This window comes from Entelurus aequoreus, linkage group LG07, assembly GCF_033978785.1.
Source record: "Entelurus aequoreus isolate RoL-2023_Sb linkage group LG07, RoL_Eaeq_v1.1, whole genome shotgun sequence".
Taxonomy (NCBI): domain Eukaryota; kingdom Metazoa; phylum Chordata; class Actinopteri; order Syngnathiformes; family Syngnathidae; genus Entelurus; species Entelurus aequoreus.
In genome coordinates, this window is record NC_084737.1 from 39,844,471 (window position 1) to 39,870,842 (window position 26,372).

At 39.5% G+C, this 26,372-nt stretch overlaps 2 protein-coding genes across 2 annotated transcripts; one reads left to right on the top strand and one right to left on the bottom strand.

Moving 5' to 3' along the window:
- Positions 1 to 6,390, top strand: b3galt4 (UDP-Gal:betaGlcNAc beta 1,3-galactosyltransferase, polypeptide 4). Its single transcript, XM_062053597.1, has 2 exons — positions 1 to 1,545; positions 1,603 to 6,390. The coding sequence occupies exon 1, from the start codon at positions 137 to 139 to the stop codon at positions 1,241 to 1,243; it is 1,107 nt and encodes a 368-aa protein (XP_061909581.1). The 5' UTR covers positions 1 to 136; the 3' UTR covers positions 1,244 to 1,545; positions 1,603 to 6,390.
- Positions 2,484 to 25,504, bottom strand: wdr46 (WD repeat domain 46). Its single transcript, XM_062053596.1, has 14 exons — positions 25,352 to 25,504; positions 24,961 to 25,110; positions 18,594 to 18,677; positions 18,406 to 18,518; positions 18,241 to 18,328; positions 18,028 to 18,089; positions 14,059 to 14,163; positions 13,819 to 13,969; positions 8,127 to 8,362; positions 6,584 to 6,737; positions 6,156 to 6,306; positions 4,852 to 5,042; positions 4,660 to 4,773; positions 2,484 to 4,561 (listed from the first exon to the last, which is right to left on the bottom strand). Exons 1-14 carry the CDS (start codon positions 25,406 to 25,408, stop codon positions 4,442 to 4,444), a joined length of 1,776 nt encoding a protein of 591 aa, XP_061909580.1. The 5' UTR covers positions 25,409 to 25,504; the 3' UTR covers positions 2,484 to 4,441.
- Positions 25,505 to 26,372: the final 868 nt, after the last annotated feature.

Sequence of the window (26,372 nt, forward strand, 5' to 3'; positions counted from 1 at the left end):
ACTCGTCACATCCGCCATGCGCACAGCCGGGTAGCCCACTTTAGCGAGGAGGGGTATCCGATGACAACCTCAGCGTTGTTTCCGGGGGAGACTGAGGAGAGCCGCCATAGGCGTCGAGACACGACACCGAGCAACGATGGTCGCCAGGGGGCTCTGGGTATGTATGCCCCGGTTTGGGAAACGAGGGAGCCGCTCTGGTTTTTTGTCGGTCTTTTGTGCCGCGACCATGAGCGCCGCTTTCTTCGCTTTTATCATCATAGACGTCCTTGAGTCTTGGATCACGTCCATGGGTATGAACACAATGCTGGAGCCGCATGCCGGCATCTCACCCCTGCAGAGCGCCCCTCCCACGAGAGCAGAGGAGTTCCTGCTCATGCCCAGTCCTCTGGTGTGCCAGCGCGCCAAGCCTTACCTCATCACCATGGTAACCTCCGCCCCTGCTAACCAGAGGGCGCGCCAAGCCATTAGGGACACATGGGGTGGGGAGACCAATGTGAGGGGCCTGAGAGTCATGACCCTCTTCACGCTGGGTGTAACATCTGACCCGGGACTGGCCAAGCTGCTAATAGAGGAGGCCAGGGAGCGAGGAGACCTGGTTCAGGGGCGTTTCCTGGACACCTACTCCAATCTGACCCTGAAGACCGTATCCATGCTGAGCTGGGTCCGCCGCTTTTGCGCCCAAGCTCATTTTCTGGCCAAAGTGGACGACGACGTCCTGTTCAATCCCAGCGCGCTGCTGCGCCTCCTGAACAAAAGCCACAGCCCCTACGAACAAGTGGACTTGTACCTTGGTAGGGTGCACCTCCACGTGGCTCCGGACCACAACCCGGACAGCAAGCATTACCTCCCTAAAGGGGCATACCCACACTCGGTTTTTCCAGACTATTGCAGCGGGACAGCCTATGTCCTCTCCCGCTCTGCATTGCTCAAAATATCATTGGCTGCCACCGCGTCACCTCTATCGACACCTCTTCCCCCTGAAGATGCGTTTGTGGGTCTGTGTGCCCGTGCAGCCGGGATACTGCCCACGCACTGCCCACTGTTCTCTGGTGGTCCCAGTGTGCCCTATGGACGTTGCTGTTATCAGGCTATGGTGTCTGTGCACCACGTCCCACCCAGAGATATGCTGCACTTCTGGGCTGACAGCCACTCTTCGCCTCACTGCCCTTGGCTGAGCATGCGAGCGTCACTGAGCCTGTGCAAAGTCAGGGCCCTGCTGGGCTCGGCTCTCGGTCTGGCGTGAGTAAGACTCACTACCAGAGTACTAACAGCACACACTATTCAGAAGGTGAAAAGGATGTCTATTTTTTTAAGAAAAAAACTTTTAGGCACACACGCCACTTTGTAGAAAAGGGACCCACTACTGGAAGCTTGGGAATGTAATTCCAGCATCCTTCACCATTGCACAATATTTCTGCATGTTTTAATCCAAGCAGCCATTGAAATGTGAATACTTATGACTGTATAGTCATATGTCCTGGGTATGACTCAAAACTGCATCCGGTGATGAGGCTTCAGTTCAGGAGTTCTGGAGTTTTGGGGAAGGTGGAGTTACCCCTCAGTCATCATTGCTCCCAGGGGAGTTCTGGAGTTTTGGGGAAGGTGGAGTTACCCCTCAGTCATCATTGCTCCCAGGTCCACTCTGACCCGGGGTGGTAGTACCTGTCAGGGTCCCAGCTATGGGTTAAATAGAATTTCAAAGACCTCAACGGTGGAAGTGGCGGAGGATGACACTGCATGTCACAACGGCACTGAAGGCGGATGAAGGCTGCAACAGAGGGTGGTCTCCAGTCGTCATGGATCCATGCCACTGGATCAAGGCCCCTCTCTGCCAAGGACCGTGTGGTGGCTGCAGGCGCATCAGTCTCCCCACGCTAAAAGACGTCACGCGCAGGCGTCCTCCCGAATGGGAACCCATCCATTCTGAGGACAGTCATACTCGACTACGAGTGACTGCCGATGATGATGATAGCAATGATTACCTTGTAGTACCTTGACATTCTAACTAGTGCAGGGGTCACCGACCTGTAAATCTTTGGGACTTTACTGGTAGATCCTGAAAATATTAGGAAAAATAAATGCATTATGACATCAGTGCCCTCCCCTCCAGGAGAGTGACCAACAGACCTACCAGCAGGCATGCATTTTAACCCCGGAACACGCCAGCACGCCTTGCCAACCCTGAGCACATACTTGATGACCTATTGTGGATACAAAATGTAGCAGACATGTGGAGAGGCACATGATAAATTTAATTTTAAAAAAGGGCCTGTTTTTATTGTCAGAATGTCATACAATATTTTTTTTTTAATGTTTTACTTGAATGCATGTAATTTATTTACTCAAAACGTGGAAATAGTTTTATTTATAGTCCCATCTGGGTGTATTTTGAAGTACAGTCTTTGCACTGACTTATGCATTGACCTAATCCCTGACTGTATGACCATCCGCAGTTAAGGTAAAGGAGCAAGTAAAATCAAAAGAAATTGCTTTATTTATCTGCGAATATACATGATTAATGCAATAATTTCTTCTGCATAATCACAAGTTGAAATGTTAATTTTGACAAGTCCTAATACATGCATACATATGTTTGGTGACCACTGAACTAGAGGGAACATTTGTGCAACTTTCGACATATGACATGTACAAATAATAACTGGTAGGAAAATACTATTGACATGTCACACAAGTTATACCAGCAAAAATCAAAAGCACACAATATTAAGATATTTGGCTTTGTATGCTGCGCAGCATAATTATTACTACATTTACACCCCTGTAGGCTGCATGCCTTCACATTTGTAACGCATGTACTATAATAGTAGACTTTTAAAGCACTTGTAGTCAATGAGTTTTTCAATAACAATGTTTCTTGGACAAGCAACATGTGTATATACAGTACATGCATCTACTGTGATTAAATGTTTTGAGTGCAAGTTGTATTGATTACATGCAAATATTGTACTTTTCATCAAATGGAAAGTTCAAAGCAAGTCTGTCACTTCAGAGGCAGTAATATAACCTTAAAAGGTATGCATAAACACTTTACCCTATTGTGTTCATGATATGTTTTATGGCAAGAGTAAGCTGAAGCTCAGCATTGGGTTGACACAGGATTAACAAATGTAATTTAACCTCAGCTGCTTTGCCACATAACAAAGAGCAGTGTGTTTAGACTCAGGACAGATGGAATGGCGTCAGTCAATAGTTTTATCTTTTCTTGTTTCCCTGCTTTGCTTCAACATGCACACCTTTTAATGACTCAAGTTCTCAAAGTAGACCGTGTAATAATTAACGACAACCAACGAATGTCAGGGAACAGGCCTGACAAAGTCCTCATAAGATAAAAGGTGTGGCTCGACTTTGACTTCCTTATTTGTACTATTACCTGCCCTTCACAACACATATATTTTTGCATGCTTGGTATATACTTCGGGCAGGTGCGTCTGCCTCACAATACGAAGGTCCTGGGTTCTTTCTGTGTGGAGTTTGCATGTCCTCCCCGTGACTGCGTGGGTTCCATCCGGGTACTCCCGCTTCCTCCCACTTCCAAAGACATGCACCTGGGGATAGGTTGATTGGCAATACTAAATTGGCCCTAGTGTGTGAATGTGAGTGTGAATGTTGTCTGTCTATCTGTGTTGGCCCTGCGATGAGATGGCGACTTGTCCAGGGTGTACCCCGCCTTCCGCCCGATTGTAGCTGAGATAGGCTCCAGCGCCCCCCGTAACCCCGAAGGGAATAAGCAGTAGAAAATGGATGGATGGATGGGTATATATACTTCAATAATGTATAACAAGTGCTTCTAAACTTGTTAGAAATAACTGCAACTACAATATCAATCACCTTGACAGATGCATGAAACTTTTAAGTATTGCAACTTTGAACTGGCAGAATTTTATTTGAATTCCATTGTGGGTTCATAAAAATAGAGTTTAATAGGCAATGATCTGACATAACAAATAATGGTAATTTCAAGTAATTGGTTTTACTGTATAACTTTAACTGTCAAACTCTCTATTAGATGTTAAATTATTAGCTATTGTTAAACACGTCTGTACTGTTACACTCACTGACAAGCAGCAACCTGCATACAACTTTGCAAGCCGAACTTATTTATTTTTCCCCTCTACTCAAGAGGTTTGACAGTGTGTTTATTTGGTCTTATCTGACCCATATAGTCAGTTTGCCTATAAAAACAGTCATGGTTAAAAGCATGTGCTAGTTGACAGCTGCCTGTGCTGACAGGAAGTGCTTTAGGCAAAAGTTGCCCCAACATAGCACTCAAAATTGATTACAGATGAACATCACTTACATAATTAATTATCTTTATATGTTGTGGCAGCATGACTTGTTTTGTTCTCACACAGGGGGTTGTGTTGTGAAACGGTCCCTCGCACAGGATGTGAAGAGTTTTGGCATCAGGGTGCGTCCTCTTCTATTTCCTGAATCTGTCCAAAGCTGATTTTTGGCTGAATAATTCTGACTTCCTTTTTTCCTTTGCTTTTCTTTCCTTCTGCATCTTCATTTTGTCTTCCATACTTTGGGCTATCAGAGTCTGAAAGTTGTGAATCATTTGACAATGTTAAGTTTCAGTGGATACAAGCACAAAGACACAAAATGTAATTGCCCACTGGATTTAATGTGCTTATTCACCCTCTTATCGCCGTCAGCCACCTGCTGCTTCCGCTTTTCCACATTGCCAGTTGAGCTGCGACCTTTTTTCTTATACTTTGGGACAAATCTTTGTTTAGCAAGAGGATCATAGCCCTGGGGAAGCAACCAACAACAGTTAGCGTCACAGAGCAATGTACAGTAACTTAAATCTTTGAGCCACTTAAGACTGACCAGGGCTTCCACTCGGTCTTGGTGCCGCTGCTGGAAGGTGGCAAAGTCAACCTTCCCCAAATCTCTGGGGTCTAGACTGATTAGATCAGGCTGGATCTTTTCTAGAAGGGCCTTAACCTCCCATTCCTGCATCTGTTTAGCACTGCGGTATGGATTGGAATCTAGGCCGTCAAAGTTTGGCTCGCCCGCTCCTGGAAATGAACAAGGAATGAATGTAATGTTATGTTCGGATACCTTATAGTTACAGCTAATATTTGTTTTGTGTCAGTCACATTCTAAATGTATACAGCCCAAATTTAAGTAAAAAATTACTCACACCCCTGCCAAATTTTGCAGTAAATATATTTTTTTATATACAGAACTTTTCATTTCATACAAAATCGGCATATGAAAAGTTTGGTTCCAAGATTATAAAGAGTTCATATTATTATTTTATTCACAAAATTTAAAACACTTCCTTGTTGTCTACATAACATGTACTGGTGCTTTTTTGGTAACATTTTTGCATAGATCATGTTTAACAGACCGTTTTCAAGCTGCTTTCTGGCCGCCTCTTGAGAATGCGCCGTTTAGTGGGCGGGTCTTATTTACTCGCCTTCACTTCGACTGCGTCGTCTCCCCACCATCTTTGATGTAATTTTTAGCGCTTCCGTAGCGAGTCTACTGACATAAGTTCGAACTATGTATTTGTATTAGAAATGGCAACAGCGGAGGATGCATGTCCATGCACGACCAAGTCTGCCCCACAACAGGGGGATAGCGAAAAAGAAGATGCTTATTGACTACAGTGCGGACTAGCATTGTGGACACGCACAAGGCCGTCTGGTTACATTTATGCCATATAGATAAGAGATAATCCGGTGACATTTTCCCAAACCGGTGACGTTATAAATTGTGCAAAATCCAAATGGCTCATTTAAGGGAAGTAGGAAGGAACGCAAGATTATTTTACAAATATCTCTGCAAGACCTTTGCAGATCCCAGACAAAACAGCAGGTAGCAATAGGTAAGACAAGTTGGTATTGTGTAATAGTGCCCCTTTATGGGGAAAATGGCACTTCTGTTTGGTTTGTTTTATATTTAAAATATTATATTCAGTGTATATGCCGTTTTAAATTAATCTAAATCATTCTACTACAAATATTTGGATAGGAATGTAATGACAGAGTATGACCAATATTGGAAATGTTGCCACTATTTTGAATCATTTGTTTCTAATATATTTATCTGGTAATAGTGTGCTTTCACTGAAAAATAATAACATTTTGGGCTTAATTTTTAGTTTAAAAAAGACAAAGTCAGACCTGGTACAAGCATGCTTGTGAAGCCTTGTCCATGTCCGACTCCCAGCACATCCTCAAAGGGACAAAAGTGCATCCCCCATGCGGCTGTCCGTACTCTGTGAGCCATGTAGGGTTTAGTCACCGTCTCAGAGCTCCACACGTCCCTGTATACCTGGGGGGGCGGAGTACATGTTTTAGGATTTAGTAATATAATGTTGACATCCATCCATTTTCTACCGCTTATTCCCTTCGGGGTCGCGGGGGGCGCTGGATGACATATACTTCTCAAATACCGTACTGTTAGTATTAAAATACATGAACTGGGTTTATTAGTGAATGCTTGTGATAATAAAAAGCATTGTTTATCCAAGACAAATCCTATTCCCAAATGTGACAAACATTACTTCATGAACACCAGATGATTGCTCATTTAATATGGTGTGACAGACCTGGACGACGTCGCCCGTGGCTGCAGCTAACAGCCCCCGCTGGCTCATTGACAAAGAAGAAGCTCCGGCAGGCAGGAAGTAGGATTTGACTGGTTGGAATTTTCTGATGTCGAATACTTTTAGCTTTTTGTCCATGCCTGATGTCACCATATATCTGCCAAAACAGATCACATGACAATGGTGTCCTCTGGTGGACATGAAGGAAACAGCACATCATGGCAAAATACACACAAAATACTCGTTGGATATAATCCTCTATATTGGTGGACAGATTTATTCATTTAACTCAAAGCAAGTTATTGCATCTGACAAAAAAAAACAAACATGAATCCTGGCTTTCTGTATTACAAATGCCATGTTTGTTATACATTAAATTGTTGGCTAACGTCGCTTCTGCTGGTTAAACATTGTAGAGACATGCATCTGCTACCTCTATTGCCCCAACTATTCCCAGTGTGCCAAGTCAGGATACTACTTAGGCACTGGAGGACCTGGGCCTTCAGCTTCTACACGCAAAAGCCTCATGATCTGTTAGCGTGCAAATTTTGTGATTTTTACTCAAGTAAATGTTAGGTGCTTTTAAACATACAGAAACTATATATGTAACAGTTTTATGGACAAATATTGTTTTTTATGATTTTATTATTTGTTTTTTCCCCATATGGACAAATGAGGCTCTGCCTCATCTGCCTACCCTGACCCAATGTCCTTGACTGTTATTAAATAGCATTATTTTATTTTAATAGGATTCAATTAGTCAGACCATCTCTTTAATTCATTAATGTCTTCTGTTATTATTCGTATTAGCTTCTAAGAAGTGTGTTCTCTCCTGAACGAATGGCCGGCCTGTCGTCTGCAAATAGTATTAACTTGAAGTCCTTTGTAACTTTACAAATGTTAATATAGAGCAGTGGTCACCAACCTTTTCGAGCCCAAGATCCCTGTTCTCAGCCAAAAACCAAAGCAAGATCTACCCTTGCGTCAATTATGATATATATATATATATATATATATATATATATATATATATATATATACATATATATATATATATATATGTATATATATATATATATATATATATATATATATATTTTTTTTTTTTAAAGACAAAGCGGGATGACAGAGGCAGGCGTGCATGTACAGGTGTTAAAATGCTTGCCTGATTGCGGGTCAGTTGGTCACTTCCCGGGTGGCGCTGTCACATACTTATGTCATATTAATAATTATATTTTCTAATATTTTCACTATCAACTGATAGGGTCCCGAAGATCGACTGGTAGCTCGCAATCAACAGGTTTGCGACCCCTGGTATAGAGATTGAACAACTTTGGTCGCAGTATTGATCTCTGGGCAATGCCAAAACTTGCAAGACAATTAATTTAGTATATAACATAATGGAAGTTAGCTAAACAGGTTTGAGGAATGTTTTTTGCTATTTTTCTCAAGCTGCACCTCTGAGGGCCTCCTCACACATTAAAAATCCTTGGTGTAATTGATTATCATACTGATGAAAAAGAAAACATCCATGTTTGTGACTTACGTTCCTGTCTTGTCCACGGCGACAGAGCGCACTCCTCCCTGGTGACAGAGCATTTTGACAATGGCTTCTTTTTGATTGGGCGACCATAGGGTGACTGTGCCGTTGGGGTGGCCAAGGTGGATAATGGCATTATGGGGGTTCTGGCACATCACATCAAGGCGGCCCGTCTTGGTGCCAATGGATGCCACCTCTTTACCCACTGACACGTCAAGGTATTGCAGGAAACTTGTGGCACTCTGAACACACCAACAAATTAACCACAACACATCACAGCAGAAAGTTTCATAATACACACACTAGAACAAAGGAAGTCGGACACCAAGGGCTGGACAATCAAATTTTGGCTTGTTACGATCATAAAAACATATTATACTAGGGATGCTACAGCACTCCCCGCAACCCCGAAAGGGACAAGCGGTAGAAAATGGATGGATGGATGTCACGGTACGAAAAAGTCTTATCACGGTTATTGTGACCTACATTATCACAGTTATAATTATCGAGGTAATTTTAAATGTGCTCAAAATTTTCAAAAATTACTTAAACTGAAATCTTTTAACCAGGTTTTATTTAAAAAAACACAAACAACACATTCAAAATGTATATATGTACCTCAAGTAGAAGGTTGAATGTGCATATGAAAGCAACACAAGCAAAATAAACAAAGTAATATGGCAGAAACAAAATAATACTATAAATAAATAAAAATAAATGTGAAAATTTCACAAGATGGCACCTTATGGACATAAAACGTAACTGCACATTTAGTCCATATACTGTATATAAATAGTGTTCATATATGAGGTCTAGTCTTACACATAGGACTGCACGATTATGGGCAAAATAATAATTATGATGATTTTTTATCAATATTGAAATCACGATTATTATTCAGGATTATTCATTATGTTTGGTAAAACAGTGTTGAAATGTGAACGCAACGCCATCATGTAATTTGTAATATATAATAAAAATGCTTTAGATAAACGTTATCTAGATATTTAAAGACGCATATTTGTGTTTTTGTTCATTAATAGTATCAGCTTTTTTTTTGTATTTCTATTTAAAAAATTTCACAGAGAGTGGTATTTTTTAAATTATGTACATACATTTACATGTAGTAATGTGTGTACACGTACATGCTGTATAGGGACAGATCCATTGAGAGTTGGAGGAGAAATCTGTCATATATGTATTATTTATACACCATATAACATTAACAAAATGCTATGTCACATGAATGGTTATTAAAGTAATTACTTTGTGGAATGAAAAAACACAAGTAATGTCAAAAACATGTTTTTGATATCTATATGAAACACAAAGCAGTTTGGCTGATGAAGATAAATTAAAATAAACACGCTTTGTTTTTCTCCAACAACCATGTACTTTAGTGCAACAGTTTGGCCAACAAAAATAAACGGGAGTGATACCTCCCACATCTAACACACAATCTTTGTGCCTCACTGACAACTCAACCTGCTTCATATTCGATGAAATGACAAACGTTATAGCTAGTATTGATGTTATTGAAACACTGACAAAGTTAGCAGTTAAATTAAAGGACGAGTGAGCATCTCAGTCTACAAACTAAAGACTTTATAAACAAGTTGTGGCAACATTATCGACACATCGCCTGCTGCATGGTAATTCTCAGGCCCAGCAGCTGACGTAAGGACACTAGTTGCACGTTCAAAAAAAAACCCGCAACATCAAATGTCCGATAATATCGGCCTGCCGATATTATCGAACATCTCTAAATGCTTTCAAATGTAATATCGGAAATTATAGGTATTGGTTTTAAAAAGTAAAATTAATGACTTTTTAAAACGCCGCTGTACGGAGCGGTACATATCCCAGTCAGCAGCCCCTCCCCTCTCCTCTCTCCCACACACAACACAGGAGTTGACGACTGCAGCATGAGAGGTTTACTGGCGACGCTTGATGACCTCATCAAACCGCCGCGAGCGCAGCATAACAACAACAAGAGTGTGTTGTTGGCGGTGCTGTAGCCGTGGCTAACAAGGCAGCGAGCTCAGTGACTGACTAACGACACCATGTCTATGGTTTAGGATTATTTTAAAGTGTGTCTGACGGATAAAAAACTGGCAATTTGCCATGACAGCAAAAAGTTGTTTATGCGAGGAAGAACCAAGACGTCTTCCTTTAATACGAGCAATTACATCTCCCACCTCTTCAAGAATCATAAGGAGTTACACGATGAATACAAGCGGAAGATGGATGAAAAGCAAACACCGAAAAAAAGTAGTACAACACAGTTGTCGCTTAAAGACTCCGCCGAGAAAAAACAAAAATACAACAAAAACCACCCCAGGGCGAAAGCCCACGTTGTGGTCAGGGACAACGCACGCAGTATGGCAAAAGCTACAGTGGAGTTTGGTATGGCTAGTCTGCCCTGCATGGCGCACACTTTGCAGCTTGCACTGAACGGAGGTGCCCTGTCTCAACGCAGCATTTCAGAAGCTCTGGCTGACTGGTAGGCCACTTCAAGCACTCACATTTGTGTTACTCATACAAATACGTTAGAGCAGGGCACATTGAGCCCAGTTTATAATTTCCTGTTTTACAGTATACCAGGCAGCCTTGCACTAAAGGAGGACTATGTTATTGTTTACTTTATTACTCTAGTATACTCTTGACAGAAGCTGTGTGCCTTCATTGTTTTTGTAGCTGAGGCATGTTTATTAAAAAAAAATTTTTTTAAAAAAGCACTTTGTGAAAGTCAAAGTATTGTATTTCCCATAGTTGTAGTGGGTATCAGGATTGTCTCAGGGAGAGAATGTCCCAAATTCCAAGCTGCTGTTTTGAGGCATGTTAAAAAAAATAATGCATTTTGTGACTTCAATAATAAATATGGCAGTGCCATGTTGGCACTTTATTCCATAACTTGAGTTGAAGTTGTTCTCTTATTTTGGAAAACCTTGTTACATTGTTTAATGCATCCAGCAGGGCATCACAACAAAATTAGGCATAATAATGTGTTAATTCCACGACGGTATATATCGGTATCGGTTGATATCGGAATCGGTAATTAAGAGTTGGACAATATCGGATATCGGCAAAAAAGCCATTATCGGACATCTCTATCAAATATGTTTCCCGTCCAACAGTGATGTGCTCTTAAACGCACACCGAGACTCCACAGAAGTAGAAGTGATTGAAATGAAGTGAAACGAAGCGATCGGCTCCGTTAACTCGGAGGGAACATTTTTAAAGCAAAGTCCGTGTAGTCGCCGCCACGTTTTCTCAAGCCTGACAGCTCTAGTGCACAAGCGCAGGCGCTGCGGCGCTTCAGTTTTCAGGAAGTTAGCAGTGTTGCCTAAAATGCGGTAATTACAAATTTAAACGGTATAACTAACCATCTGGAATTTTACAGCGGTTTATCATTACACCCTTTATTGTTACATCCCTATACTATACATCATGATATAAAAAGCGATTAATGGGCCGCATAATGTGCGTGCAATTTCTTGATCTTGTAACAGTGAAACGGATGACTGAGCGCACACACAAAAACAAGACTACTTCTACTTCTACTACTAGTTTGGGATTTCACCATGGTTGCTACTTTTGATTTGTCACAGCGCGCTAGTATGCCTAATTAATAGTCACTAAGCTCAACAAAAAAAGTACGGCATTTCCACGTTAACGTAACCACGGATGGAGTCAGAGAATTGGTCAATAATACTGAATCCGTTGTTAAATGCAGAATATCATGGAAATTGACACAAATGTGAGTGAAATGCTGTCATTTAGAAGAGAAGTAACATTTGTTTGGGAAAAAAATGTGTCCGGTACCGCTCATTCATCCCCGCAACATGTCCAAAACTAAACAATGTCGAGATGGCCACTTGAAACACAGACTGAACTACAAAGCTAAAATTAGCAAGAACAATCCATACACCCACAACGCATCTCATCTGTTTGTGTTGTTGTGAACAACATCATTGATGTAAGATCAATGTACAGGACAGCACTTGCAACTTGAGAGGCTCGCTCTGTTTTTTAACAGCCTCAAATTCATCTACTTACTAGTCAAGCACAGAACAACAACAACGCTGTGTGCACAATCCAGTCTGACTGTGCTAACAAAAGATAGGTTTCAAAAAAGTACCATACACAAGCATTTTGTACTTTGGACACTTAGTGATACATTTAAAAAATATATTATGCTACGACTTAAAATACTGGTCAAAATTGTACAAAGATGTATTGCACTAATATATTTTATTTATGACACAAAAAGTACACACTCTACAGTGGTAAAATAAGTGTAAAAGGTAACAAAACAGAATTAAAAAAATTAAAACAGAAAACTTAATTTTATTGTTTTATTATATTACTTTAATTTATTGTTGTTACTATTGTTATTTTACATATCTGTTGTTCTTTTAAATTATATTTAAAGTTGAGTTATGGTGGTGGTACAATAAATACTCATGGTTTCAAATGAATGAATAATTGTGTTGTCAATATAAATCAAAATTATTGTGATCATTATTTTTGCCATAACCTTCCAGCCCTACAGAATGTTAAAGTGAAAAAAAATATGGCATTAGTGCCCTTATTGCGGCTATAATTGCATTCACTCTTTCAAGAAGACTTTCTACAAAATGGTAAGTTTGTGACTGTCAAACACAACTAACATTCAGTCAACTACCAGGGGCTACCGAAAGACAGTGGACTCATGTGAGAGTGAGTAAGAGTAAGTAAGACAGTGACTGACAGTTGATCAGCCGGTTGCCTGTAGCTCCCAAAAATATTCGGAAAAATAAATGCATTATTACATTGGTGCCCTTCTCTCCCGTAGAGTGACTCACATTTTAACCCCGGAACACACCGGCATGGTTCAGCGTTCTCTAGGCATCCTCCCACTCGTTCCCGCAAACCCGGAAATGCTCCCACGCGTATAAACCAGCAAACGCCACACGAGCTGCACCGTAAAGCTGCGTTGGTGTGCACATTTAAACAAATTATTGAATTGCGGCAAGAGATTTAACATTAAAAACACTTCCATTCTTTCCTCAACCGCCATCGTTTGCCCGGGACATGAAGTTAATAATCCAAATAGATTTATGTACGTTGCTCACAGAGCCCACCACCGGCGCAAAGCTCCGACGTTATGACTACCTCTCACAGACACGCATAAATAATGGTTGTAATAATGTTTTATTTGACAGACACATGTCCTATATATATATATATATATACTGTGAGCAGTACAGTGTGTTCCTTGGAGTATGTGCCTTTTGTGCAAACTTTTAATTTTTTCACTTGTTTGCATTTTATGATCGCACTCTGCAATGGCATATTTATTTTTAATTAGGTCTTTGTCTTTTGTAAATTGTATTTCATAACTGATTAATTATTATTTGTTAAGGTTCATTTAGAAAATAAAGCCCAGTTTACAGAATGTCTGTTTAAAATAGAAAGGGCAATAAAAATATGTTTTACATACCATAATACATAACCGTGATTAGTAATCATGATTTCAAAATTGATTAAAAAAAATTGGGCCATAATCATGCAGCCCTAGGTTCAGGGGAAACTAATGGGTTTAACCAAAGTCTAAATAAAACTATGAATTAATCGAGAGTTGCCTCTGACTACTTGTGTCTTTATAATATACATTCAAGTAGTCATGGTAATTTGTACGACATCATGAACTTACAGCTGTAGCAAGTAGGAAGTGGTAGGGCAGAAACTGCATGCGAAGGACGTCGTTGAATTTGCGGATGCAGTGAAGCTCTATACCATTTGAGTCATAGATGTACAGCCACTTTTTCTGAGCCACTGCAAACATGTTCTCAGCGTGAAGCCATCTGAAATGAGCACATTTGTAGCAATTACTGTTATTAAATATAGGAATTTCATGTAATATGTGTTTAATATAAATCTGAGGAAGCCTTACTTAACATCGTTGATGGACTCCATCACATTTATCTCACACATTAGCTGTTTGGATTGCCAGTCGACACATGCGACATGGCCTCTCCTCCCACCGAGAAGCAGGTGACTGATCAAAACATTAATGCGCACAAATGAACCAACAACAGACAAAAATATTCTTCTGTACATTTAAGCTTAAAATGTTTTGGAACCTAGCCAAAGTACATTTTTATTTGGTGAATGTGTTCTTGTGACTGGAAATTACACAATAATGCAGCAAAAGTCTTAGCGAGATAAACAATTGTTTTTACATGTTCAGTATCTTTCATAAATTAGCTGTAGTTGAAGTAGTTTGTAGTTTATTCGAACATGCTTACAAAATTACGTCAAAACGGTTTGCAGTTCAACATGTCCAAAAGGGAGTAGAAAGAAGCAACGTTGCTGGCACAACGGCTCTACCATCTGCGCCGCACCACACCGCCAACAGACATCAGGCCCCAATGGAAACCCAAGAATGAGGACAAAACATTAGCATGTTACAATATTTATTTTGTCTCTCTTGACGCACCGTTTTATGGTATTTTTATACATTCCTGTGTGATTTCCAGCTGAAAGCCACACAATTATTAAATTAAAAATGTTCCCTTCACACAAAATTTTAAAAGTGTGAATAATGTTAGCCTTCACTGTATGTATGTTGATCTAACAAAACAGTATATGTTTCATACTATTGCTAGGCTTATAAATACTTAGCCACACCTTTTGCTTTGTGCCTGTAAAGCTTGACTCTATTGCAGCTGACTACACATTTGATTGATCGGTAGGGATTATGTTCGAAACCGGTTCTCCCGGTTGTTCGATAAGAAAAGAAACGATTCCATGGACTCGAATCCCTTTTTGAGAACCGGTTCCCGTTATAAAGGCCACTATAGTAAAGAAAAAGAGTTGGTTCTTTATTCGAATCCCTGGGAACGAATGCCGTCTCACAGGAAATGCCCTGTGGCACGTCCCAGAAAATGACAAAGCTCAGTCATTAGGCGGCAGATACAGAAGCAACAACAAGGTTTATTATATATATACTTTTTTGTATTCTATTTTAGTTACTTTGAATTTACAACCCCCCCGGCGCTGTTTTGTACTGTTCTGTACTGTTTTTGTTTCTCGTCTGTTTGTAATTGAAATGTATAAATAAAGGTTTATATAAAAAAAAATGTAAATTTTTTTTTAAAAAGATGCAGCCGGAAAAACGCCTCAAGGCATGGCTTAATTTTACAAAAAAATACGGAGAGGAAACGGCTATCTGCAATTATTGCCAGGCTTCGCTCTCATGTAAGGGGGGAAGCACAACAAGCATGATGAAACATGTTCAGGCCGTACATAACCTGAACGTTCGAGAAAGGTGTTGTGGAGAAGCAGCGACAGAGATGACGAAGCAAACCCCTCTTCCTCTGCTTCAAGCTGCAGCGCCACTTCCAGTGAGAGTGCTGGTGAGTAACTAAAGTTAACTGTTGCCGGTTAATTTCCATATCTGCTCACTCGTAGCCTTTAGGCTAAAATAATGTTACCTCTTATGTCAACCAGGACTGCAGTAATGTTAGCTAGACTAACGTTACCTAAGCATAGTCAGTGGCTAACGGTAACGTTAGCCTTTTTGTATGTGTCTGATAACGTTAACGTTATCTTGTAGCCTACACCACTCCAGAGTTTGCAGGTCTGTCTAATAAACTAGTGTTTTCTTTGTTTCTTTAGTTTATTTCGTGCATGAAGACACTTACTGCATAACACATCACAGTTTCATATCATTTCACTTTACATCATGTCTGAAAAGGAGTAGGAAGAAGTAAAGTTTATTTAATCCTATCCCTTTCCCACTTCAGAGTGTTTACAAATATATACATCATTTACTGACCTTTTTATACTAAAATAACATCCGTGAATTAGTATATACAACAGTTTTGTAATATGTAATTAATTAATTCAGTCATTATTAATATACTGAGATGAAGAATATCTTATTTTCAATAAGGTTGAAAGTATTTCTCATAATTCTTCTTTGTACTTTGTAAGCACTATTAATTTGAACAACCTCTTAAAGTGGATCATATCAGTACAATGTTTAACTTCATTACTTAATCCATTCCATCATTCAATTCCACATACGAATGCTTAGACTTAATAACAGACACCCTAGTCTTCACATTCAGCTAATTTCCCTCCTAATTCTATGCTGTGTCTGTCCCTCATTTTCCCTCCAGCACAAGGATGTGCAGTCATTCCTGGAGGAGGCCACACTGATGGACCCCAGAAGGATGTTCCAATAGCAGCAGAAGTGCACTTTTTGGAGAGCTGTATTATTTTCAGTTTTGTGCCCAAGGGACTGATTTTATTTAACACTATAGTATTATTTATACACCTATAGTGATCACAGAGACAGGTAGTTTTTGTGTTACTGTATATATTTGTTTTTCTGAAAAATCCCAATTAATATACTTTGGGTAACAACAGTCAATATTTATTTATTTGTAAAAAAATTTTTAGGGGGCTAACAACAGTCAATATTTATTTATTTTATTTTTTTCTTATAAAATAAAAGTGAGCTTTTGTTATACCAAATATTGTGTTTTTTTTCCCATATACAACAACCTATCTGGATTCGATAAGAGAATAGATAAGGAATCGGTTCGAGAAGAGGATTCGATAATGGGCTCGAACTCGATAATTTTAGGGCTGCAACTAACGATTAATTTGATAATCGATTAATCTGTCGATTATTACTTCGATTAATCGATTAATGATCGGATAAAAGAGACAAACTACATTTCTATCCTAGCCAGTATTTTATTGAAAAAAAACAGCATACTGGCACCATACTTATTTTGATTATTGTTTCTCAGCTGTTTGTACATGTTGCTGTTTATAAATAAAGGTTTATTTTTAAAAAAATAAAAAAATAAAAAAAAATTAAAAATAAAAATAAAACCTCTGCGCATGCGCATAGCATAGATCCAACGAATCGATGACTAAATTAATCGGCAACTATTTTAATAATCGATTTTAATCGATTTAATCGATTAGTTGTTGCAGCCCTAGATAATTTCTTATCAAACATCATCCCTATTGATCGGTGAATCATTAGGCACATACAGTCACCAAGCATGAATGCTATCGGCACAAAAGTCAGCCGTGTATACTACCAGTTATGTCCCTTTGCCTTGTGCTGTTCGTTTAAAAGGGACCTGCTAATTGTTTACTCTTTTTTGACCTATTAATGTTACAATGTCGGATACTTGTGATCAATGATGCAAACGTGTTAAACGATAAGGTTCATGCATTTGAAATTGAGCCCTGCCAACAGTTTTGGACTGCTCTGTAGGCCATGTTTTAGTTTTCTTCTTTTTTTTTTTAAAGTGGAGTCACATTGAAGTCAATGCTTGCTGGACTTACATGTGCATGCATTGTGTAGGGTTGCCCCTTCCCTGATCACCACTCTGCTTTGGAAGTTATATTGCTGTGAGCTGCTCTGCAGTCTACAATTATTGCGATTTTAGCCCCCAGGTGTGAGGGAACGTTAACATTGTATAGTGTTCCTAAAGAGGCAAAGCACTAAGCAGAAGTAGAAAGACTTTACTCCTGCATTGGGAAAACGGGGAGGTGGGGCTACGCAGTGGTGGCCAGCACTTCTGAAATCCTCAGGAATGTGACCAATCAGAGCGAAGTCGACTCAGCGATGGCGTAGTTCGATACACTGACCGTTTTCGCGGGATGCAGAAAATACAAAAAAGTTATGCAGATCTACAAAGCTTTTTGTGCTGGTAATCATGCATAGCTGTGCCATAGGAGTCCAAATATTAAATCCAAAAAAGGATGAATATGAGCATAATGGATCCTCTAAAATCTGATAATAATAATAATATTAATAATAATAACCACAATATTGATACAACCAAGGATATTCAAGCCAGAACAATGCCAATAAAAAGTGAGAACTGACCGTCCGGTCTTGCTGTAATCTAGTCTGTATGGTCCAAACTGAGATAGGTTCAGGTTGAAATACTGGAAACAGAGTAGAGGAAAACAATTGACAAAATTCAGAATCACTACCATGGTGAATAATAAATGGTACTTAGCACAAAAACAAAGATTGTTTATAAAATGTAAGGGTCACAAAAGCACTGTCTGGCACGACAAAAAGGACAATCCCCACCTTGGCCCCAGACGTTATATCCACAGCCTCTGCAATATCTTGCTGTGAGATTGTACACGTGTCCTCGTCTTTGTCACCTTCTAAAAACCTGATATTGTAGACAATTTTAAGACAAAAGTCTGCAACAGTGAGACATGAAATACTGCAGCTTTCAATGTTTTTTACCCTGCTTCCTCTGGGAGAAGAAGATCAAACCGAGCTGCTTGTTTTTGGGCCAGTTGTGAAGTTTTATCCGAGTGATCAATCGCAGCTTTCAGCTTAAAAAAACTCCTTGAGATCTACAGAAAAAACAAAGTGACAACAGACAACATCTAAACCAGCATATTCAAAATAAATATTAACAGATTGCTCACCTTCTCTGTTGATTTCTCTTGCCTTGCAAACTTCTTCATTGAGGCCTCCGGAAAAGGAGCGCGTCCTGGGAAAGGATCCCATTTCTGAGACAGAGCGTGAACAACTGGATAAGACAAACACGTGGGCTGAATCCCAGTTGTCCCCCTTACTATTTTACTTAGCCCTCGGTAGGGCTGCACGATTTTGAGAAAAAACCTAACTGCGTTTTTTCTCTCCAAAATTGCAATTGCAAATAGATTTGTGATTTTTATAGGTTATACATTAAAATGTATAAAACTGCGTAAATAACAAGTGAAGGAAATAAACAAACAAAAATAAAATTGACTCGTTTCTGTAAGCAAATATTTAACCTAAATAGATGTTTAACATCTTAAAGTGCATTTTTCCTAGTTGGAAGAATGAGGTCAGACGTTGTCTTTTTCTTTATTGCTATCACGTGATCAGGACGGCATTTTCGCTTGTTCGCCCAGCCGATTTGAAGCTTAAGTATTCCCACAACGGGACCTTAGGCATTGTAATCTTATGTTTTTCCTCATAATTTTTTTGTATCTTTGCGGCACTTCTCACTCTGTACTGAGTGTATGTTGGCGGCAGCGCCCCTTTTTACTTTGTATCTGGTATGTATGAATACATTTTTACCTGTTTTTGTGACTTTTTTGAAAACAAATTGTTCATAAACAAGGTCTAGTTTTCATTCAAGCACGACAAGATGACAGTTGCAAATCTCTCTTGCTTTGCTCACCCAACCATGAACTGAGTGTAAACACTAAGAAGACAACTTTTATAGCTTTTAATGTCAGTTGCTGTACACACTTGAAAAAAAGGTTTGGCATGAGAAGCTGCCCTAACATTTTTGAAATAAATAATAGAAATAATATAAGAAAATTATGTTTTGTTTTATAGTATTACTGCTATGAATTAGGGTTGTCCTGATACCAATATTTTGGTACCGGTGCCAAAATGTATTTCAATACTTTCCTAAATAAAGGGGACCACAAAAAATTGCATTATTGGCCTTATTTTAACAAAAAATCTTACGGTACATTAAACATATATTTCTTATTGCAATCCAAGAACAATTTTGTCCTTAAATAAAATAGTGAACATACAAGACAACTTGTTTTTTATAAGTGAGTAAGCAAACAAAGGTTTCTAATTTGGGTGCTGACATATGCAGTAACATATTGTGTCGTTTACCATTCTATTATTTTGTCAAAATTATTAAGGACAAGCGGTATTAAATGTATTATTAATCTACTTGTTCATTTACTGTTAATATCTGGTTATTTTCTGTTTTAACATGTTCCATCTACACTTGTGTTAAAATGTAATAATCACTTATTCTTCTGTTGTTTGATACTTTACTTTAGTTTTGGATGATACCACGAATTTGGGTATCAATCCGATACAGGATCATACATTGGTCATAAATTAAGTCCTCATCTGTCCAAGGGACATATCTCCTGAGTTTATAAACATAATATGATTTTTTTTAAACAAAAAAGGTTATGGCACGCACAGCACACTAGGTTGTGCGAGAGTAATTCTGACCGGGCAGCCCAGGTAGCCTACTTTAGTACCGTTTTGTAGGTACGTTATAGCGTCCTCAAAAATCTAAACATTCAAAAGCAAGACTGAAGTGTGTGCATGGAAGTATAAAAAAGCATAGTAGTACTTGAACATAATGTGTATCCAATAAGCATTTGCATACATGGATGCTTCTCACCAGCTTTGTCACTGATTTAAAATAATAATGGAATATATGTCAATCACAGCAAAGGGTTTAATCTGGTTTAGAATCAGGAACAGGGTGTAAGTATGTGTGTACTCGCCACTGGCTGGCTCTCCGCAGCGGCCACTCAGAGCGTTTCAGGCTTGAATGCTCCATTGTGAGTAGCGACAGGACTAAGGCTGAAACGACGCGTCGACGTAGTCGACGTCATCGGTTACGTAAATACGTCGACGCCGTTTTTGTGCGTCGAAGCGTCGCATATTTACGTCACACTACCGTCATGGCGGACCGCAAAGCAGACGGTGCGAGCGAGGGGGAAAAAATCACGCCAAAAGTCGTCAAAAGTGTGGGAGTATTTCAATACACGGCCTAATAATGTTGTTGTATGCACGCTGTGTCGAGCGGAAATGGCCTATCATAGCAGCACAACGGCTATGAACGAACATTTGAAAAGAAAACCAACTAGTCAATCGCCCGCGTGAGCATACGTTGTCATCATTACACAAAAACATGAATGTGTCATTTGTATCTGCGAGGGGTGTAACGGTACGTGTTTTGTATTGAACCGTTTCGGTACGGGGCTTTCGGTTCGGTACGGGGGTGTACCGAACGAGTTTCTAAGCTAAAGCTAAAGTCTTAACAAGCTGCTTTGCTCCTTCTGCCTCTGTCTCAGCACGCAGCATTGTCCCACCCACACAACCATCTGATTGGTACACACAAAGCATTATCAGCCAATCAGCAGTGCGTATTCAAAACGTTACCAGCCAATCAGCAGTGCGTATTCAGAGCGCATGTAGTCAGCGCTTCAGCGTCGAGCAGATAGATAGGTGTTTAGCAGGTGAGCATCAGGCAGCGGACTCTCCCCAAAAGATAATAAACACCTCCCAGTCAACTACTAGTAACATCACTATGAGCCCGTTGACCTTATAGAAACTTAAACTGCAGCTCAGCTCACTCGCAGTCCTAGCTTGAGGTGAAGGCTAATTAGCTCTCAGTTCCAGCCACATGGACCCCTTCTGAGCGCCTATTTTCAGCTGCTGGGAATATTGTAAACAAGAAAAGAACCAGAGCATGTAGACATGCTAACCTTTCTTCATTACAACTGTTAGTCACTCACTGGAATGAGTAGAATTGGTTATTGTGTACTGTGTTGGACTGGATGTTTATTTTGCACATTTTAAAAGCAATACTTAATGTTTACAGTGCTCCAGAATATTTAGATTGGCACTTTTTTGTATTGGATGTTTATCTTTATTTTTGCACATTTTAGCAAATAAGCAATACTTTCACTTTTGTTGAAATGTTTACACTGTTGTTACAGAATATTTCGTTTTGCACTTTTTTGTATTGGATGTTTATCTTTATTTTTGCACATTTTAAAGCAAAATAAGCAATTATTTTACTTTTGAAATGCTTATACTATTGCAGAATATTAAGATTTGCACTGGATGTTTACTTTTATATTTGCACATTTTAAAGCAAATAAGCTACTTTTAATTTTGTTAAATGTTAAAAGTTTTAAATGTTTACATTGTTACAGAATATTTTGTCATGTTGTTGTCAATGTTGACTGAGTGGCCATACTTCTTTTTTTTTGTAAATAAAAGCCATGCCTTTCGAAAAAACGGGCCTACATTTATTTTTTCATCTTCAATTTAAATAAAAAAATAATCGGTAAAAGGAAAAATAATCTATAGATTAATCGGAAAAAAATCTATAGATTAACCGATTAATCGGAAAAATAATCTATAGATTAATCGATAGAAAAATAATCGTTAGCTGCAGCCTTAGACAGGACCACTGTTTTCAGAGTTCAACTGCGTTTGCATTGTTTTCGTCACCACTATACACCAATACTCATGACGTAGAACACATATCCTTGTTTATCCACAACACCAAAATTATCGAATCTTGAAATTTAGATTTTCGTCACCTCCTATGCTTATTTCATGAATTTGATCGATTCAAAATACACGTTAACCATGAAACCTATTTTTATGTTTCTTTGTTTAACACAACAATATAAACCCTTTTAAAACTGGGTAAATATTAAGAAAGTTATGGCATTTTTAACAAAAAGGTCACACCTAAAATCTTGAGCCCTGCTGACTTTGTATTGTAGAGGTTGACCAAAAATTGGTTAAAACAATCATAACTTTGTTAATATTTATCATAGGAAAAAGACACTTATATCACTGAACTTCTCTTAACAAGACCTGTCTATAATACTGGTTTAATTTAACTAAATGATTTTCTTAACATTTTATATGCATATCTTAGACTAACCATATGTTCTCTTTTACCCGGAAATGTCCTCTTTTGCGTGGCTGTCCCGGCGGGATTTCTTAAATGCCTCAAATGTCCGGCATTTTGAGTTAGGGTTGCATGTATTTTCAATGTACGTTCAGGGTTAAGAACGGGTTAAAAACAAAACAAATTGTGGAGGCGAGTGCTTGCAGCAGTATTTGTGAGGGAGGGGCAGAGACAGAGAGAGCGAGGGAGTCGAGAGACAGACAGGACACAGAAGAGAGATGTCGAAACGTAAATGCAACTTCACGGATGATTTGCAGAAAAAGTATCCGTGTTTTCATCATGGCTGTGACACATGGGACGCAGAATGCACTGTGTGCAATTAAAAGGGTCAACGATCTACAAGCCCATATCGACACAACAAAGCCCAAATCAGCTGTGCGGGCAATACGCTACTTCTCCTTTTTTAAATTTTAAATATTGACTCTGCATTATTTATTTTTCTGAGTTTGGCTCTGACTGATGGCTGATCTGGTGCATAGTAACTGTGAAACTGGAATTAAATTATATTTTCAATAGTCATTAGAACATACAATACAGATAGATTGATTCACCAAATTTAAAGGAACTATATACAAACACCTGGGGATAGGCTGATTGGCAACACTAAATGGGCCCTAGTGTATGATTGTGAGAGTGAATGTTGTCTGTCTATCTGTGTTGGCCATGCAATGAGGTGGCGACTTGTCCAGGGTGTACCCCGCCTTCCGCCCGAATGCAGCTGCGATAGGCTGCAGCACCCCCGCGACACCGAACGGCACAAGCGGTAGAAAATGGATTGATATACAAACATCATGTAGATCATGGGTGTCAAACTCTGGCCCGCGGGCCAAAATTGGCCCGCCGTGTAATTTAACTTGGTCCTTGAGGCGATATCAAATTAACACTAGAGTTGGCCCACTGATTATATACAGCGGCGGTGCCGCGGTAAGATCGCATTCCCCGCTAATTCTCATACTTGCCAACCCTTCCGGGAGACTCCCAAATTTCAGTGCCCCTCCCGAAAACCGGCACGTCCGCTTTTCATCCAGTCCAACGAGTGCTGGCCCAGTCACATAGTATGTGCGGCTTCTGCACGCACACACAAGTGAATGCAATGCATACTTGATCAACAGCGATACAGGTTACACTGAGGGCAGACGTATAAACAACTTTAACACTGTTAGAAATATACGCCACACTGTGAACCCACACCAAACAAGAATGACAAACACATTTTGGGAGAACATCCGCACCGTAACACAACATAAACACAACAGAACAAATACCCAGAACCCTTTGCAGCACTAAATCTTCCAGGACGCTACATGGTGTGTGTGGGGGAAAGGGGGTTGGTGGTAGCGGGGGGTGTATTTTGTAGCGTCCCGGAAGAGTTAGTGCTGCAAAGGGTTCTGGGTATTTGTTCTGTTGTGTTTATATTGTGTTACGTTGCGGATGTTCTCCCGAAATGTGTTTGGTGTGGATTCACAGTGTGGCGTATATTTCTAACATTGTTAAAGTTGTTTAAACGGTCACCCTCAGTGTAACCTGTATCGCTGTTGATCAAGTATGCGTTGCATTCACGTGTGTGTGCTTACAGAAGCTGCACATATCTTGTGACTGCGCCGGCACGTTGTTAGAATGGATGAAAAGCGGACGTGACGACAGCTCGTAGAGGACGTTAAAGGCAGTGCCTTTAAGGCGCGCCCCCAAGACTGTGGTCTGGGTGGACTACGAGATATAATGACTGATGAACACCTTTGTTCGATAATGAAGGTTGCCTCAGCTCAAAGCCTGAGCCCCGACATTAATTAACTAGCATCCAAGAAAAGATGCCAGGTATCTGGCTTGGGCACATCAGATTAGATCAGTGTGTTGCAAACTGAGCAGTTTAAAGTCCTGAATGGTTGGTTTATTCATTGTTATTTTATTTTCAAATGTATTAGCCTGTGGAAAAAGTTTATGTTAATATTTACCTCAGAAGGCTGCAAATATAAAATTGTAATTGTATTTGATATGCCATTGATATTTTTATTATTATTATTATTTGAAACTCGACTTTGCATGTCACTATAAAGTTATATAAGCCTTGCTTGTTCAATATTCAATGCAAAACTTGTTTGGGTCCCTATTAAAAGATTAATTTGTTCAACCCTGGCCCGCAGTTTTGTTCAGTTTTAAATTTTGGCCCACTCTGTATTTAAGTTTGACACCCCTGATGTAGATATTTCATATGTACATGACGCTTTGGCGTTTAAAAATGTAGTATGGCAATTTGTTATTTTCGTATTAAGAGCAACCGGTAAACATTTCCACAGCATTTATATACATTGTAACAGCCTTACTTCGGATTTCTTTTTTTTCCTCCATTCTTTGGGATCTTCTTTCTTCCTCTTCGTCGCGGACATTGTTTTACAATTCTGCTGCTGTTTGTCGACAGCCTTTCTTCCACCTTTGTCGTCATTTTTCTGCTGTCGCCAGTAACGGACTGGAGGCTGTCAAGAAGAAGCAATCCAAAGTAAGATTAGCAGTAGAGGTTTTAAATAAAAAACCTGGACTTTAAAGGATGGCGCGTTTGGTATTGTATGGTAAGAGTCTGACAACCGCGGCCCTGTTAGCACGCGTTAAAGTTTCTTGTGACACTGTCTCTTACTTCAAAACTATTTATATCTTGATTGGCAACTACAAAGGTCTTGAACAGTTATTATAGTGGTATGTTATTTTAAACATAACTACCTTTTTGTTTTTCTCCACGTGTGTTTTTTTTGCCGTCTCTTCGCTGGCCGCCGCCATCTTTGCTGTGTACGTTTTTTTGTTGTTGCGGGGAGGTAACTTCCGGTTCCGGTATTTTACTGTAGGATTGAGTGATACTGCCAATTTGGGTAGGGATTCGATACCAGATAAATACGTACGCAAGTCTTATACACTTGTTACTTAAATATTTTCAAGATTGTTGAAAGGTTTTGTAATTTTGCCATTAACTTGTTGTTCATGATTGTAAACAGAATAAAACTGAGTAAAAATATTTCAAGGCAAATAAATATTTGTATATTTATATTAAATGTTTTAACAATTTTGTGAACAATTGAACAATATTTACATTATCAACAACATAATTATTTTTCCTCTTTTTTCCAATGTATTACATACAATTATTTGAACAAAAAGAATGCCAATAGTGCAAAATCAGTAAACAGAAAACCGTTTTGTTTTTGCCCCCAACGCCTTTCTGTGTCCAATGAGCAACATTACCCTGAGTTTAGTTTTTGGTCTTAACCAGTATGACAGTTTAGACCAAGGTTGTCTGTTACTACCATTGACATCATAAGTAACCGAGAACGGAACTAGGTCACGTGACAGCAAGATTTTCGGCCACCATGTTACCTCAGACTTTGCTCACGAACGTTCTAGGTCAGGGGGTGCCCAAACTACGGCCCGCAGCCCGGATTCTGCCCGCAGCTCGGATTCTGCCTGCCAGGTTCCAAAATCCGGCCCGTAGGAAGTCCCAAGTTTAAAAAAATAAAATAAAAAACATAAAAATATATCCTTTTTTTTAATCAGTCCTTTATAATCCATTTTCTACCGTTTGTTACTCTCTGGGTCTCCTAGCCAGCCAGGCAATTCATATTGTCTAAAAATGCATTTTCCCATCGATAACGTGACATTGCGCTTGCGCCGCAGTGGCGGGTGAATGCCCGGAAAGTGCACGCTCTTTCAGTCAATTAGTGTGCGAGGTATATACATACAGTATATACTG

Bases quoted from the DNA above. Each gene is read 5' to 3' on its own strand.
- wdr46 (XM_062053596.1), bottom strand. From the start codon at position 25,408: ATGGCGGCGGCCAGCGAAGAGACGGCAAAAAAAACACACGTGGAGAAA. The intron at 5,043-6,155 runs GTCTGACTTTGT...GTTCATTTCCAG, and splicing joins CACAAGCATGCTTGTACCAG to GAGCGGGCGAGCCAAACTTT. The intron at 4,562-4,659 runs GTGAATAAGCAC...CACAACTTTCAG, and splicing joins TGGCTGACGGCGATAAGAGG to ACTCTGATAGCCCAAAGTAT.
- b3galt4 (XM_062053597.1), top strand. From the start codon at position 137: ATGGTCGCCAGGGGGCTCTGGGTATGTATGCCCCGGTTTGGGAAACGA.